Source organism: Peromyscus maniculatus, chromosome 2 (assembly GCF_049852395.1).
Source record: "Peromyscus maniculatus bairdii isolate BWxNUB_F1_BW_parent chromosome 2, HU_Pman_BW_mat_3.1, whole genome shotgun sequence".
Lineage (NCBI taxonomy): Eukaryota > Metazoa > Chordata > Mammalia > Rodentia > Cricetidae > Peromyscus > Peromyscus maniculatus.
In genome coordinates this window covers 140,112,103-140,126,128 of record NC_134853.1, presented here as the reverse complement: position 1 = coordinate 140,126,128, position 14,026 = coordinate 140,112,103, and the positions used below count along the sequence as shown (strand labels likewise).

Genomic DNA, 14,026 nt, shown 5'->3' with positions numbered 1-14,026 from the left:
AAGAGAGTAGCCCTTAATGCTCATTCCTAATGATAGTTTATGAAGGGAGTTTTCAAAAAAACTTTATGTCAGGATTCTACCCTTGGAGTTGAGTTGTGGTCAGTCTGCAGCAGAGCCTAGGCAATTTGATTTTCAAAAGCTTCCCCTAGGCAATTCCAAAATGAAGCCAACCATGAGAATTATTGCTTTAAGAAGGATGAGAATCTTGACATTCTGTAGTGTTTCAATGAGCTGAGTAGAAGAGATTTCTGTTACCTAAAACTCTGGATTCTGTAGTAAAGCTTGAAGAACTCGCTGGTTTTCTATCGGGGACTATAGGGGTCCAGCCCATCTACTGTCTCCTCTAGGTTCTATCTTAATTCCTTCATCTAGTTCTGTCCCTTCTAGGTTCTCATCTATCTAGTTCTTTCCCCTATCAGCTCCTCTCCCATCTCCTTCTCGCTCATCTGGTTCTTCCTCATCTTGTTCTTCCCCATCTGGCTCTTCCTCATCTTCCATCTCGTTCCTCTAGTCCTTTCTTCTAGCCCTTCAGTCTAGTTCTTCCACATCTCACTTTGTTCCTCTCAAGTTCTTACCCATCTAGTTCTTCCATTCTCTTTTCTCTTCTCCGTCCTGTGCCCTGGAAGTCCCGGTATATACAGGGAGGGTCCGAGCTAAATTGTGTAAAGCTATTACTTAACGTCCACCTCTCCTAGGCGGTGTCTCCTTGTGGAATTTACCTTAAGTCAGGAGACTTGCATGTGGGCTGCTATCATTGTTAGTCCTTGGAAGTTGGGCGCCCACCTGGGCGGTGTCTCCTTGTGGAATTTAAGTCAAGAGACTTGCACGTGGGCTGTTATCATTGTTTTACCCTCGGAAGTTGGGCACCCACCTGGGCGGTGTTTCCTGTAGTCCTTGAAAGTGGCCAAAGGAGATATCTGATTCCAGAGAAAGCCTTTCCCGAGGCTGTTCTCCAAATACCTGGAATGTGTATGTCCAGAGAGTGATCAGTCCACACTGTTAGCCCTTCTTAGGGAAAAGTCAGTTGGGAAAACTATGAAGGCACACATGATTTTCATAACAGAAGACAGCTGATATATAACAAGCCAAGTAACACCAAAAACTCCTTGGGATTTGGCTTCCTCTGGAGGAATTCCCTGATTCCTCCAGGTAGTGACTTTGCCATAACCAGCTGAATTCTTATGATATATTCCTGCGGCCTGCAGCAGTTTTCTTTGGCTTTCATCAGATTAATATAAGGACTCTTGAAACTTGGCACTTTAACATGGCGGTGATTTAAATACAGTTCTCAGAATGTAGTCAGGAGCGTGAGAATATTCAGAGAGTCTGTTCTGTAGCTCACTGATCCAGTTCCTGAAAAGTTGAGGAAGAATTTGGGTGATAGTCCTTCTTCTTGGTTCACCTGGAAGAGAGGTCAGTACTGTTCACCCTCACAGGGCTGCTAGTGTGAAAGCCAGGGTGGGGCTTCATTAAGCTGGTAGTAGAGAGACCCCCTTTCCTGCAAACATCCCTTGGGCTCTTATGTCTGTCTAGAAAGCTGAGGTGGGAGTACAGAAAGCTAGGCTGCTGTCAGGAACGCCTTACTTTCGTAAACCCCATGTGTCTTAGTTAGCTGTGTCTTCTATTGCTGTGAAGAGATAACACGGCACCTCTTTCAAGGAAAACATTTTGTTGTTGTTGTTGTTGTTGTTGTTGTTGTTTTAGACAGGGTTTCTTTGTGTAGTTTTGGTGCCTGTCCTGGATCTCGCTCTGTAGATCAGGCTAGCCTTGAACTCAAAGAGATCTGTCTGGCTCTGCCTCCCGAGTGCTGGGATTAAAGGCATGTACCATCACCGCCTGGCTATAAGGAAAACACTTCATTGGAAGGGAATCGCTCACAGTTTCAGAGGTTCAGTCCATTATCATCATGCCTGGGAGCATGGCAGCATACAGGCAGACATGCTGGAGGAGTAGCTGAGAATCCTACATCTTGCAGGCACCAGGAAGTAGACTGTGACACACTAGGTAGTATCCTGAGCATAGGAGACCTCAAAGCCCATCCCGACCATGACACACTTCCTCCAACAAGGCCATGCCCACTCCAACAAAGCCACACCTCCTAATAGTACCACTCCTTATGAGATTATGGGGGCCAATTACATTCAAACTGCTATACCATGTTATGATCCATTTTTCACAGACTGCCTCTTTTAAAAATTTTAAAATATATTTTATTATATATATATGAGTGTTTCTATTTTGCCTGTTTGTATGTATATGCACTCCATGTGTGTCTGGCACCTGTGCTTGTCAGAAGAAGGCTTCAGGGCCCCTGGAACTAGAGTTACAGATGTTTGTGAGCTGTCGTGTGGTGCTGGGAACCAACCCTGAGTCTTTTTCAAAAGCAGCAAGTGCTCTTAACCACTCAGCCATCTTCCCAGCCCCACATAGTTCTTCCTGTTTGGAGAGTTCAAGGCTTGGGGATCATGAGCTCTCACAAAAGAAGAAGGTTGGATAGGTTAGCTTCAGGGAATTTGATACCCTCTTCTATCCTCTACAGGCGCTCATACACACGTGACATAACACATACATACACAGATAAACATGAGTACATACAAAAATATCTTTAAGAAAATTCTTTAACAATTTCATGAATATATGCAATGCATCTTGATCATACCATCCCAGATCTCTCCCTCTAGACGTCCCTAAATATTAGCCTTCTACTTTTGTGTCCTTTTTTTTTTTTGGTTTTCGAGACAGGATTTCTCTGTGTAGCTTTGCGCCTTTCATGGAACTCACTTTGTAGATCAGGCTGGCCTCGAACTCAGATCTGCCTGCTTCTGCCTCCCGAGTGCTGGGATTAAAGGCGTGTGCCACCACCGCCCGGCTTTTTGTGTCCTTTCTAAAAAGAAATAGCTCACTGTTCCCAGTTAGTTCTACCTGCATGGGCATGGATATGGTGTCATCTGTGGGAGCGTGGGTAACCTAGTAGTGGCCACACTCCCAAGAAATGACTTTTCTTCCTGCAGCAGCCCTCAGTTATCAATAGCTCCTCAGTTGGGGGTGGAGCTTCATGAGTCCCTATCATCCATGGTGAAATGTTGACTGGCTTAATCTTACAGGTCTTGTAGAGGTAACTATAGGGGCTGTGAGTTCATGAGTTTAACAGCCATGTCATATCTTGAAGACTTCACAGTATTCCTCCCAATACTTCAACTCTTACGTTCTTCTTACCCTTTTACCACAATTTCTGTGAGCCTCTGCGGGATTGATATCAATGTCTCATTGAGGGCTAAGTGCTCAGCATTCAGCTATTCACAACACTTTGACCAGTTATGAATTACCCACTGTAGAAAGAAGCTTCTATGACCAAGACTGAAAACAGCATTAATCTATGGGTATAAACATAGATATTTAGAAGGCAGTTTTACATTTACATTTAGAAAAAAACCAGCTGGTGGTGGCGGTGGCGGTGGCGCACGCCGGTAGGATTTGCTGAAGGAGGCGGAGGCAGGAGGATCACAAGTTCGAGGCCAGCCTGGGCTACACATTTTAGCCGGGCGGTGGTGGCGCACGCCTTTAATCCCAGCACTCAGGAGGCAGAGCCAGGTGGATCTCTGTGAGTTCGAGGCCAGCCTGGGCTACCAAGTGAGCTCCAGGAAAGGCGCAAAGCTACACAGAGAAACCCTGTCTCAAACCAACAGTAATAGGGTCCCCCAGAGGTCTTTTTTTTTCTCCTCTCCAGATCTAGAGTGCTAGCCATGCATTCCTTCCTATGGAGCAGGCCTCAGATTAAATCAGAAACCTGTTGGTTACCACCACAGAGTTGTGCTACTATTGTACCAGAAGGCATAGCCTACCTTTCAGGTCAGTATTGTGCGATGCACCATCCACCACTCAGTAAGTCAGTTGGTAACTTTTCTCTCTTGCATAGCACCCTCCAGCACTATCAAAGCTAGTCATCATTGAGGTCAGTCTTAGTTTAATTTCTTTGTCCTGTAACCAAAATGTGGTGTGTCTTCAGCAATAGGACCTCACTGTCTAGTTGTGGTGGACAACAAAGAGCAATGGCAGTAGCCTATGTTGTCTCGTGTGTGTGTGTGTGTGGGGGGGGTCGTCCTCTGGGGCGTCCCTGACCATTGACTCATAGGGAGGTATTTTATACTTGACACTGAAATTTTCCTTTAGTAACCCATGCTTTTTGACAGAAGCGTGGTCCACTCAGGCAGGGTACCTCCATTCATACTCCTTTTTGGAAAAAATAACATTTTTTCGTTAGCTTACATAGCAATGAGTTTCCATAAGACTTTGGGGTATGTGTGTCACTGTATACCAGAATGGCTTTGAACTCATAGAGAGGCCTGCCTCTTGAGTTCTGGGACTAAAGGTATCTGTCACCACACCTTCAGTTTTGGATAGCTCATCACTCCTTCATCCGTCTTCATCCCCTTCTTTATCTCTTCTTTAACCCTGGTATTCCTGCACTTGGTTTTCATAGTATCTGTGTTCTGCTATTTCCCTTATTGCTTTTCTATTCAAATTGGAAGAAGTTTGTGTGTGTGTGTGTGTGTGTGTGTGTGTGTGTGTGTGTGTGTGTGTGTGTGTGTTATTGTTTGTTTTGAGTCCTATAACCCAGTCTGGCCTTGCACTAATCATCCTGCCTCTACCTCTCAAGTATGGGATGTGCACTACTGTGTTTGGTTTTCCTTGTTTGTTCTGAGATAGTATCTTGCTATGTAGCTCTGGTTGAGCTAGAACTTGAAGCAGTCCTGCCTTTGCCTCTTGAGTGCTGGGATTACAGTCATGTGCTGACATACTGGTCAAGGAGGGCTTTTTGATTTTGGAATGTGAGTGAGTGTGTGTGTGTGTGTGTGTGTTAGATTAATCCTGTGCTTTGGTTACGTAATCCTGGAAAAATCTTGTAGAAATGGCATTAAATGACAAATGACAGCACATTTGCAAGAGAGCGGACTCCTGTGGTCATGTACTGTGTATATCCAGGGAGAACTTCGAGAATTACATCCCTTACCTTCTCTCTCTCTCTCTCTCTCTCTCTCTCTCTGGCATTTCTGAACAGTGTTGTCATCTTGTATGATGTGTCACATTAGTAAGAAGGCAAGGGATAGATTGCTGTGATTAAAGACTTAAAAAAATGCCTTCAAGTGTCTGGCCCTAATCCATCTCCCTCTTTGCTCCTACTGTCCTGCTGTCCCGGGTCATACTTTTGACACTGCAGGTGTTTGGTGCTTCCTTCCTATTCACTCTGTGAGAATACAAGTACCGCTTGAACATAATTCCTGTCACCTTTCCTGTGGGCATTTCCCAGCTCTTCTTTCTCTCTAGCCCCAGTTGGCCAGCTGGTTCTTTATCCCCTTCCTTGTGTCCCTCTTTCTAGTGGAAGAGACTATATAATGTTTTTGATGTGACTGTGTTTGACAAATTACAAGTTCCTCAAAAATAGGGATAGGATGGTACTTTGCACTTTGACACAGTCACAGGTGGCATAGGTTGGGTTGGGTTGCAGGGACGCAGTAAATAAAGGGGAGCAGAAACAAGGTTAGAAAGAATATGCTCTACTCTCTTCTGGTAACATTGTAATAACTGGACCTCTCAGCCTCTGTCACTCCAAGGTTAGTCATCGTGGAGGCTTTGAGGAGAATGCTACCTAATTTGGAAGACAAAAAGATTAAAAAGTGATATTTGAATTTGTAGAGCTGAGTGTAGCTTGTTCATCTGTGTAGAAACATTGGGTATCTTTTTTGAGTTTCTGCCTTGAAGGTATTCCTCTGTGCTGCCAGTTCTTTTTTGTTTGTTTTGAGACAGGGTCTCACTGTGTATCACTCGCTGGCCCAGAACTCACTCTGTAGACCAGGCTGTCCTCAGACTCACAGAAGTCTGCCTTCCTCTGCCTCCCTAGTGCTGGGGTTTAAGTTGTGTGCTACAGTGCCTGGCCCTGTTAGGTATCTTAGATATTTTAATCCTGATCGTTTCTCCTAACTCTCTCTATATTAGTTATAGGGGAGAAACTGGGAAGCCTAATGATCTTTTTCTAGAATGCCTTCTTTGACATGCACATGTCAAAGTTTCTGTTGCTTTTGGAAAAGAAAGTTCCCTGTGCTTATTAATTTTTATCAAATCTCAAGTAATAGTTCCTCCTTCTATAATGTGACAAGGTGGATACCCAGGTGATCGCTCTGGGTTTAGAAAGTCACACTCTAGGCCCTTATGGAACAGTCATTTAATGCCTAGCTTCAGCATGGACTTGACCTCATTTAGCACTTCATTACTGCTCTAAAATTCTAAGTTATCTTTTATTTCTAGAATTATATCTACCCTTGGGCATGTGGTTAATAGTAGTAGTTTCAAAATAAAGCAAAAGGGGAGGGGCTTAAATTGCACATAAATTGAGTAGTACTACTACTCCAAAAAGCTTTTTTTTTCCCTTCTTTTCTTTTGGTCTTTTGAGATAAGAGTTTTTCTGTGTAGCCCTGGATGTCCTGGGACTTGTTCTGTAGACCAGGCTGGCCTCTAATAAAGAGATCCACCTGTCTCCCCCTCCTCCCCCCCAAGCTGGGATTAAAGATGTGCACCGCTACTACCCAGCAAAACAAAACAAAACAAAACAAAACAAAAAAACACCTTTCTTAAACCCCAGCCAGTATAGTTTATTTTCCTCATCCCATTTTTGTTGGTTAAGGAAAAAGTAGCTGGCCTGTTTCAAGAAGCAGCTGCTAACTTCCTCCTCACCCTTAGGGTCCTCACAGAGGAAAGAGCTGGCAGGAGGGCAGGCGGGCAGGCACTCTGGAGGCAGGGGCAAGGAGAGCTCTGTGAGTTGGAGACCAGCCAGTAATGAGATCCTGTCTGGACAAACACAGAACACTGGCAGGATAGGGAAAAGCCTTGGAGGCAGCGATTTCATTTTACTCCACATGTTGCAGGTTAGTAAACTTGGTTACAAAAAAGGAAGGAAGCTGGGCAGTGGTGGTGCCCAGAACTTGGGAGGCAGAGGCAGGTGGATCTCTGTGATTTGTTTTTTTTTTCTTTCTTTTCTTTTTTTTTTTTTTTTTTTTTTTGTTTGGTTTTTTGAGACAGGGTTTCTTCTCTGTGTAGCTTTGCACCTTTCCTGGAACTCACTTGGTAGCCCAGGCTGACCTCGAACTCACAGAGTTTCCCCCCCCCCCCCCCCCCCAGAGCTGAGGACCGAACCCAGGGCCTTGCACTTGCTAGGCAAGTGCTCTACCACTGAGCTAAATCCCCAACCCCGGATCTCTGTGATTTGGAGGCCAGCCTGGTTCAAAGCAAGTTCCAGGATAGCCAGGGTGTTATATAGAGAAAAACAAAACAATGATGACAACAGCAACCAAAACAAACAAACAAAAAGACAAAGGAAGAGGAGATACTTGAAATGAATGAACCTCTACTGAGTAGAGACAAAGAACCTGTTACTGCTGTCTTCCCTTCGTTGGGGCACTGTGAGGGTTGGGAACTCTGCAAGGCCTAAGTGAAGAATTTTGTCTGGAGCTTGTATTTTGTTAATTTATCTGTCCTTCCTCTCCTGCCATATTTCCTGAGAGGGGGTTCTAGACCAGTCTGTGGCTTCTGTCTGTGCTCTGCCATGTGGCTGGCCATCCACCACTCATGTGCCTTTATTGCTCATTTCAGAAAGATTTCCGAGTGCAGGAACTTCCACTGGCTCGTATTAAGAAGATTATGAAACTGGATGAAGATGTGAAGGTGAATTCACGTTATTTTTAAGGTTCATATTAGAGCTAAACTTTTGAGTATTGCTCATTCCTTTAGGGCTCAAAGTTAAACAGAAATGAAAATATTATGATATGTTGCCTATGGTTTTATTTGGTCTAAAATGAAGTGACCTTAAATTGAACAGTTTTAATTATTATATGATGTTTCTTTGAAAATCAGGCATATTATGGGAGTTTTTCCCAAATACTTAGTGGTTGCTTCTGAGATCAGGTGCTGTTCCTAGTTCCTTTCTCTTCAAAAGGTAAACATTTTTATAATTCAACAGAACATTGCTATTCTCTCAGCGTCCTGCTGCGATCTTTTGTCTTCTTCAGAGCTATGAAAAAGGTCTACTGGAGCTGGAGAGATGGCTCAGTGGTTAAGAACACTGGCTGTTCTTCCAGAGGATCTGGCTTTGATTCCCAACACCCACATGGTAGCTCACAGCCTTCTGTAATGAGATCTGGTGCCCTCTTCTGGCCTACAGGGACACATGCAGACATGTGTCACCTCATTATGTAGCCCAATTTTTCCCCTCTCGAGTACTGGGATATTCTAGGCATATGCTACCATGCATGTCCATTTTACAGCTGTGGGAGTATGCACAAAGATGAAATGACCATCTGTATTGGTAGAGCCAAGATCCTAGTTCTCGTCTTATATATTGTTAACTCTATAGTGCATCTGTCTCTGTATTCTTTACAGCTTTGGTTGAACTTGAAAGTCAGACATATTAAGACAGCTTAGTATTTTCAGGCACTGTGCTGGTTACACAGGCTACTCCTACTTACTTCTCCTAGTAACACTGGAGGTTTATCTTTGTTTTTTGGTGTTTTTTTTTTTTTTTTTCCAGTTTAAGAAAAATAAAGCCCAGCCGGGCGGTGGTGGTGCACGCCTTTAATCCCAGCACTCGGGAGGTAGAGGCAGGTGGATCTCTGTGAGTTCGAGGCCAGCCTAGGCTACCAAGTGAGTTCCAGGAAAGGCGCAAAGCTACACAGAGAAACCCTGTCTCGAAAAACAAAAACAAACAAAAACAAAAACAAAAAAAAAAAAAAAGAAAGAAAAAAAAAGAAAAAGAAAGCCCAGAAAAGTGAGAAATGTGAGATTTTACCCAGATCCATTGGCACCCAAGCTTTCCTCACATAGTTTCTTGGAATTAGAATCTAAACTCTGCCACCTACTGGCTCTGTAGCTATGGCCATGTCACTTACTTTTCTTTTTTCTTTTTTTTTTTTTTTTTGGTTTTTTGAGACAGGGTTTCTCTGTGTAGCTTTGCGCCTTTCCTGGAACTCACTTGGTAGCCCAGGCTGGCCTCGAACTCACAGAGATCCGCCTGGCTCTGCCTCCTGAGTGCTGGGATTAAAGGCGTGCGCCACCACCGCCCGGCATCACTTACTTTTCTTAACCGTACTTTCTTTGAAAGGCTGCTAGGGAGGTTAAAAAAAAAAAAAAAAAAAAAAAAAGCACCTATATGCCTATAATCCCAGCATTGGGAGGTAGAGGCAAGACAACCCAGCATCTAAGGAGTCTGGCCTGTGTTACAAGAGACACTGACCAAGGCAAAAAGTGAACACCATGGATGGGGCTGACAGTGGCAGGCACTAGATAAGTAAGCATCCTTCTCCTCTTCCCTTCTTCCTGTTACCTGTCTTACCCCTACTCAGGGATTTATTTCACTCTGGACTTTCCAGAGGCCATCACCTTTTTTTTTTTCCAGCTCTTGTCCCAAGGTAGGTATTGACACAGGAGACTGACTGGCTTGAATGTTTTCTCTGGTGATTGACAGTGTGGGCCTACAATCTCTTCCAGATGATCAGTGCAGAAGCCCCTGTGCTCTTCGCCAAGGCAGCCCAAATTTTTATCACGGAGCTGACTCTTCGAGCCTGGATCCACACGGAGGACAACAAGCGCCGTACTCTTCAGGTAATGCTGACTGACTTCACATCAGGAAACTAGGGTAAACCCTGCCTTCCCCTGCCCTGTCCTCTCCAGTGCTATGGACTGATAGCCTCTGCCAAGCTGATATGTATTAGGATCTTCCTCTGTTGGAGCACAGGTATACTTGGTAGGCACATGATGATATTTCCTTCTAAGAATGTTAGTTTCCAGTTCTCACATGGTTTTCACAGCTCGGGATGGAGCTCTCTCTTTGGTTGGTGCACCTACGTAGAGGCAAGGGCTCAGTGGTCCACTGTTTGTCTGTCTCCAGATGGGCTTCTGGTTGGAAGCCCAGAGCCGTCAGAAAAAGACAATCCCAGAAAGAATTCAAGGTCTCACTAACTGCAAGATTTTTTTTTTTTATTCCTTGTTTGTCTTCCTTGAAATTGTTTCCTTTTGTGCTCTTTTTGTTTTGTTACTATTTTTTGTTTGTTTGATTTGAGGCCTCACTGAGTAACTCTGGCCAGCCTAGAACTCATTATTTATTATGTAGACCAGACTGACCTTGAACTCACAGAGATCCATCCACCTGTCATTGTGCTCTCTTTATTTTAACTTAGCAAGTCAATATTTATATTGTATGTAGAACCTTTGGTGATATTAATTCCCAAAACCCTTTCCATCAGCTAGGCACTAGCCCTAAACAGCAGTTCTCAATCCATGGGTCATGGCCCCTTTAGGGGGTTGCATATCAGATATTTATATTATGATTCATAACCGTAGCAAAATTATAATGATGAAGTAGCAACAAGATAATTGTATATTTGGGGGTCACCACAACATGAGGAACTGCATTAAAGGTTTGAAACATTAGGAAGGTTGAGAAAAGGTGTTCCAGATACAAAAGAAAAGATGTGATAGATACAAAACACTGAAAGTTTTGTTTTGTTTTGTTTTTCGAGACATTGTTTCTTTGTGTAGTTTTGGTGCCTGTCCTGGATCTCACTGTGTAGACCAGGCTGGCCTCAAACTCACAGAGATCCGCCTGGCTCTGCCTCCCAAGTGACCTCCTTCTCCAACTCTAGGCCTGAAATCCTTGATTCTCCCAAGGCCAGGACTATAGGCTTCTGCCAACATGCCTAGCCACTGTTCAAAAAATGTTAAATTTTAAAAAATTGTCTCTCACATGTGTGAATGTGTATGTATGCGTGCACATATCTCTATAGAATAATATGCATATGGAAATTGTAAAACTTTATATACTTATTAAAGTAATTCTGTAAGTCTAGGAAGATCTTGTAAAAGCTGCTGTCCAAGTCAATTGAGATTAAAAAGTAAAATGGGGGAAAGCACTTGAACAGCCCTCTTATAAAAGATGATGGCTGGAGGCAAGATGGCTTAGCCAGGAGAAGTGCTTCTCTCTCTCTCTCTCTCTCTCTCTCTCTCTCTCTCTCTCTCTCTCTCTCTCTCTCTCTCTCTCTCTCTCTCACACACACACACACACACACACACACACACACACACACACCACTTTGACAGCCTGGGTTCAGTCCATGGTAGAAGAGAACAAACTCCCATAAGCTGTTCATTGATCTCTGCACACACCACAGCATGCTCAATCTTGCAGTGTCCCCTCTACAAGTAATAAAAAGGGTTTTAAAAGTGATGGCCAGTAAGCCGGTGTGCAGCATCTGTGAATAACAGCTTAAAGTAAAAGAGAAACAATTCTTAAGTATTGGTGTAGAAGTTGAGTATCTAAAAGTCACTGCTGGTCAGAATATAGAGTGGTGTAATCACTCTGGAAAACCTATTTGGCAGTTTGGAGTAGAATTGAACACATGGCCACACTAACATGGCATTCCATGCCTAGGTTTGCATGCAGGAGAAATGTAGACATTCTTATATAACAACCTTATTTGTAATAGCTCCAAACTGGGAATAGCTCAGGAGCCCGTCAGACATACATAAATGAATTCTCATGTATCACGAAATAGGTCACTATTCAGGATAAAACAACCACTGCTCCATATAACACAATAAAATCAAAATTGTATTAAACTAAAGAACCTAGAGGAAAATGTCTAGTGTATGATATTAAAGCAGTACCACATCCAGTGGTAGCCATTAGTGTTACCTCAGCTGCAGGGGTTGCTAGAAGTGGAGCTCTATCTGGTGTCAGATTCCTGGGTATATGCATTCATCAGAATCCAAACTGCTTAGATTGTTGTATTTCACTGAAAGGAATAGTATCTCAGTAAAATATCAAGAAAGGCACAGTAAACCAGGAGTGGTAGTCCACACCTTTAATCTCAGTACTTGGGAGACAGAAGCAGATGGAACTCTGTGAGTTCAAGGTCATCTTGGTCTACAGAGTGGGTTGCAGGTCAGCCAGGGCTACACAGAGTAACCCTGTCTTGAAAAACAAAATGAAACAAAACATCAAACAAACAGTTGGGTTTTGGGGTTTTGTTTGTTTGTTTGTTTGTTTTTTAAGGAAAGGTACAGTATGGTGGTATATACTTTTAATCTCAATACTACACAGAGTAACCCTGTCTTAGTTTGGGTTTTTATTGCTGTGAAGAGATACCATGACCATGGCATAAGAAAAACATTTAATTGAGGGGCTTGCTTACAGTTTCAGAAGTTCAGTCCATTATCATCATGTTGGGGAGCATGGTGGCATGCAGGCAGATGTGGTGCTGTAGCTGAGAGTTCTATATCTTGACTCAAGAGGCAATAGAAGTCGACTGACGGTCATATTCAGGAAGCTTGAGAAAAAGAGATTCCAAAGCCTGCCCCCACAGTGAGACACTCCTCCAACAAGGCCACACCTCCGAATAGTACCACTCCCTTTGAGGGCCATTTTCTTTCAAAACACCACAAACCCTATCTTGAAAAAAAAAAAAAAAGAAAGAAAGAAAATGAAACACAAATAATTTTTATTTTTTTAAAAGAAAGGCAAAAAAAAAAAAAAGGCACAGTAAGATGAGGTGATACATACTAGTGATGTCAGCATTTAGGAGGTAGAGACAGGAGGTTCCAGAGTACAAGGTCATCCTTGGATATATAGCAAGTTCAAGACTGACCTCGGCTACGAGAGAGGCAGAAAAGATAAATTTAAAATATATTAACAGAAGATTCCGGAATTGTGTGTGTGTGTGTGTGTGTGTGTGTGTGTGTGTGTGTGTGTGTGTGTGTGTTTGTGTGTTTGGAGGTCTTTATTTTTTTTCCCCCTTCATTCCATCCATACATGAGCTATTTACTTAGCTTGAACAGGTGGCATCATCAAAGTTGTGACACTCTTGTACTCAGATGAATTCTGGCAGACTTTAAGAAATGCCCTACTTCATTTAGGAGGCTTTATTATCATGCTGATGGTTGGCAAGAAGGGTAGATTAGAGGTTTGTGTTTCAGTGGCTTGGGGCCATGACAGATACTAGGGGAAAAAAACAGAAATTTTCTACCCTCCTATTTGTTCTAATGGGTATCCTTTCCTTAAGATGTGGAATATAGAAGTTGCTGAGGATTTTTGTGTTTGTTTGCTTTTTCTTTTTAATTTATTGTGAAGAATTTCAAACATAAAGTTTGTAGTGAGTACTAGTATATTGTCTTCCCAAACTCTGCCTTTAAATTTTACTCTAATCTATAACCATACCACCCTGAACGCGCCCAATCTCATCTGATCTCGGGAGCTAGGCAGGGTCCAGCCTGGTTAGTACTTGGATGGAGACTATCTAGGAATGCTGGATGCTGTAGGCTGAAAACAACACAACACAAAGTGTACTCTAGCTGATTTACTGGACCTCTCACATCATCCAGCCATCAAGTGGTCTATTGTTTTGTTTTGGGGTTTTCAAACAGGGTTTCTCTGTGTAGCCCTGGCTGTTCTGGAATTTGCTCTGTAGACCAGGCTGGCCTCAAACTCAGAGATTTGCCTGCCTCTGCCTGCCAAGTGCTGGGGTTAAAGGTGTGTGCACCACCACCATCAAAGTGATCAATTTTAAAATACATTTCAAAGTTTACTTTCTCCTACAAGCTTGAGTATATCACACTCTCGAGTTAGTGTTTTTTCTTTTTCCCTTAAAACTTTCAATAAAGTACACACATTAAGAAAAAAGTGTGTGTGTGTGTGTGTGTGTGTGTGTGTGTGTGTGTGTGTGTGTGTGTGTTTTAGTTCATAGGAAGGAGGAATGTCAGACTTGAAGAGAAAGTCCACCTGAACATGCTGTGACATTCTTGTCAGCTACCTAGTAAATTTAGGCTTGAGCATTCAGGCTCAAATTCAGAATTAAAGTCTGCATTAAACTAAGCAATGCAATTTTGAGTTCCAAACTTGAAAAAGGTAATAGGAATAAATGATGGGCTAACCTTGCCAGCCATGGAGTGCCAGTTGAAACTCTTGGCTTTGTCTCCTGAATTAGTC

At 43.0% G+C, this 14,026-nt stretch overlaps 1 protein-coding gene across 6 annotated transcripts in view; it reads left to right on the top strand.

Moving 5' to 3' along the window:
* The window catches only part of Nfyc (nuclear transcription factor Y subunit gamma), a 73,865-nt gene that overhangs the window by 43,557 nt on the left and 16,282 nt on the right, over window positions 1–14,026 (top strand). For 5 of the 6 annotated variants that reach the window (XM_006987256.4, XM_006987252.4, XM_076564970.1 and 2 more), the window contains exons 3-4: window positions 7,645–7,716; window positions 9,535–9,648. In XM_006987256.4, coding sequence (XP_006987318.1) covers window positions 7,645–7,716; window positions 9,535–9,648 — 186 coding nt within the window. Of the gene's footprint in view, window positions 1–3,734; window positions 3,850–7,644; window positions 7,717–9,534; window positions 9,649–14,026 lie in introns of those variants that run through there. The other variant, XM_042271813.2, reaches the window with a different exon arrangement.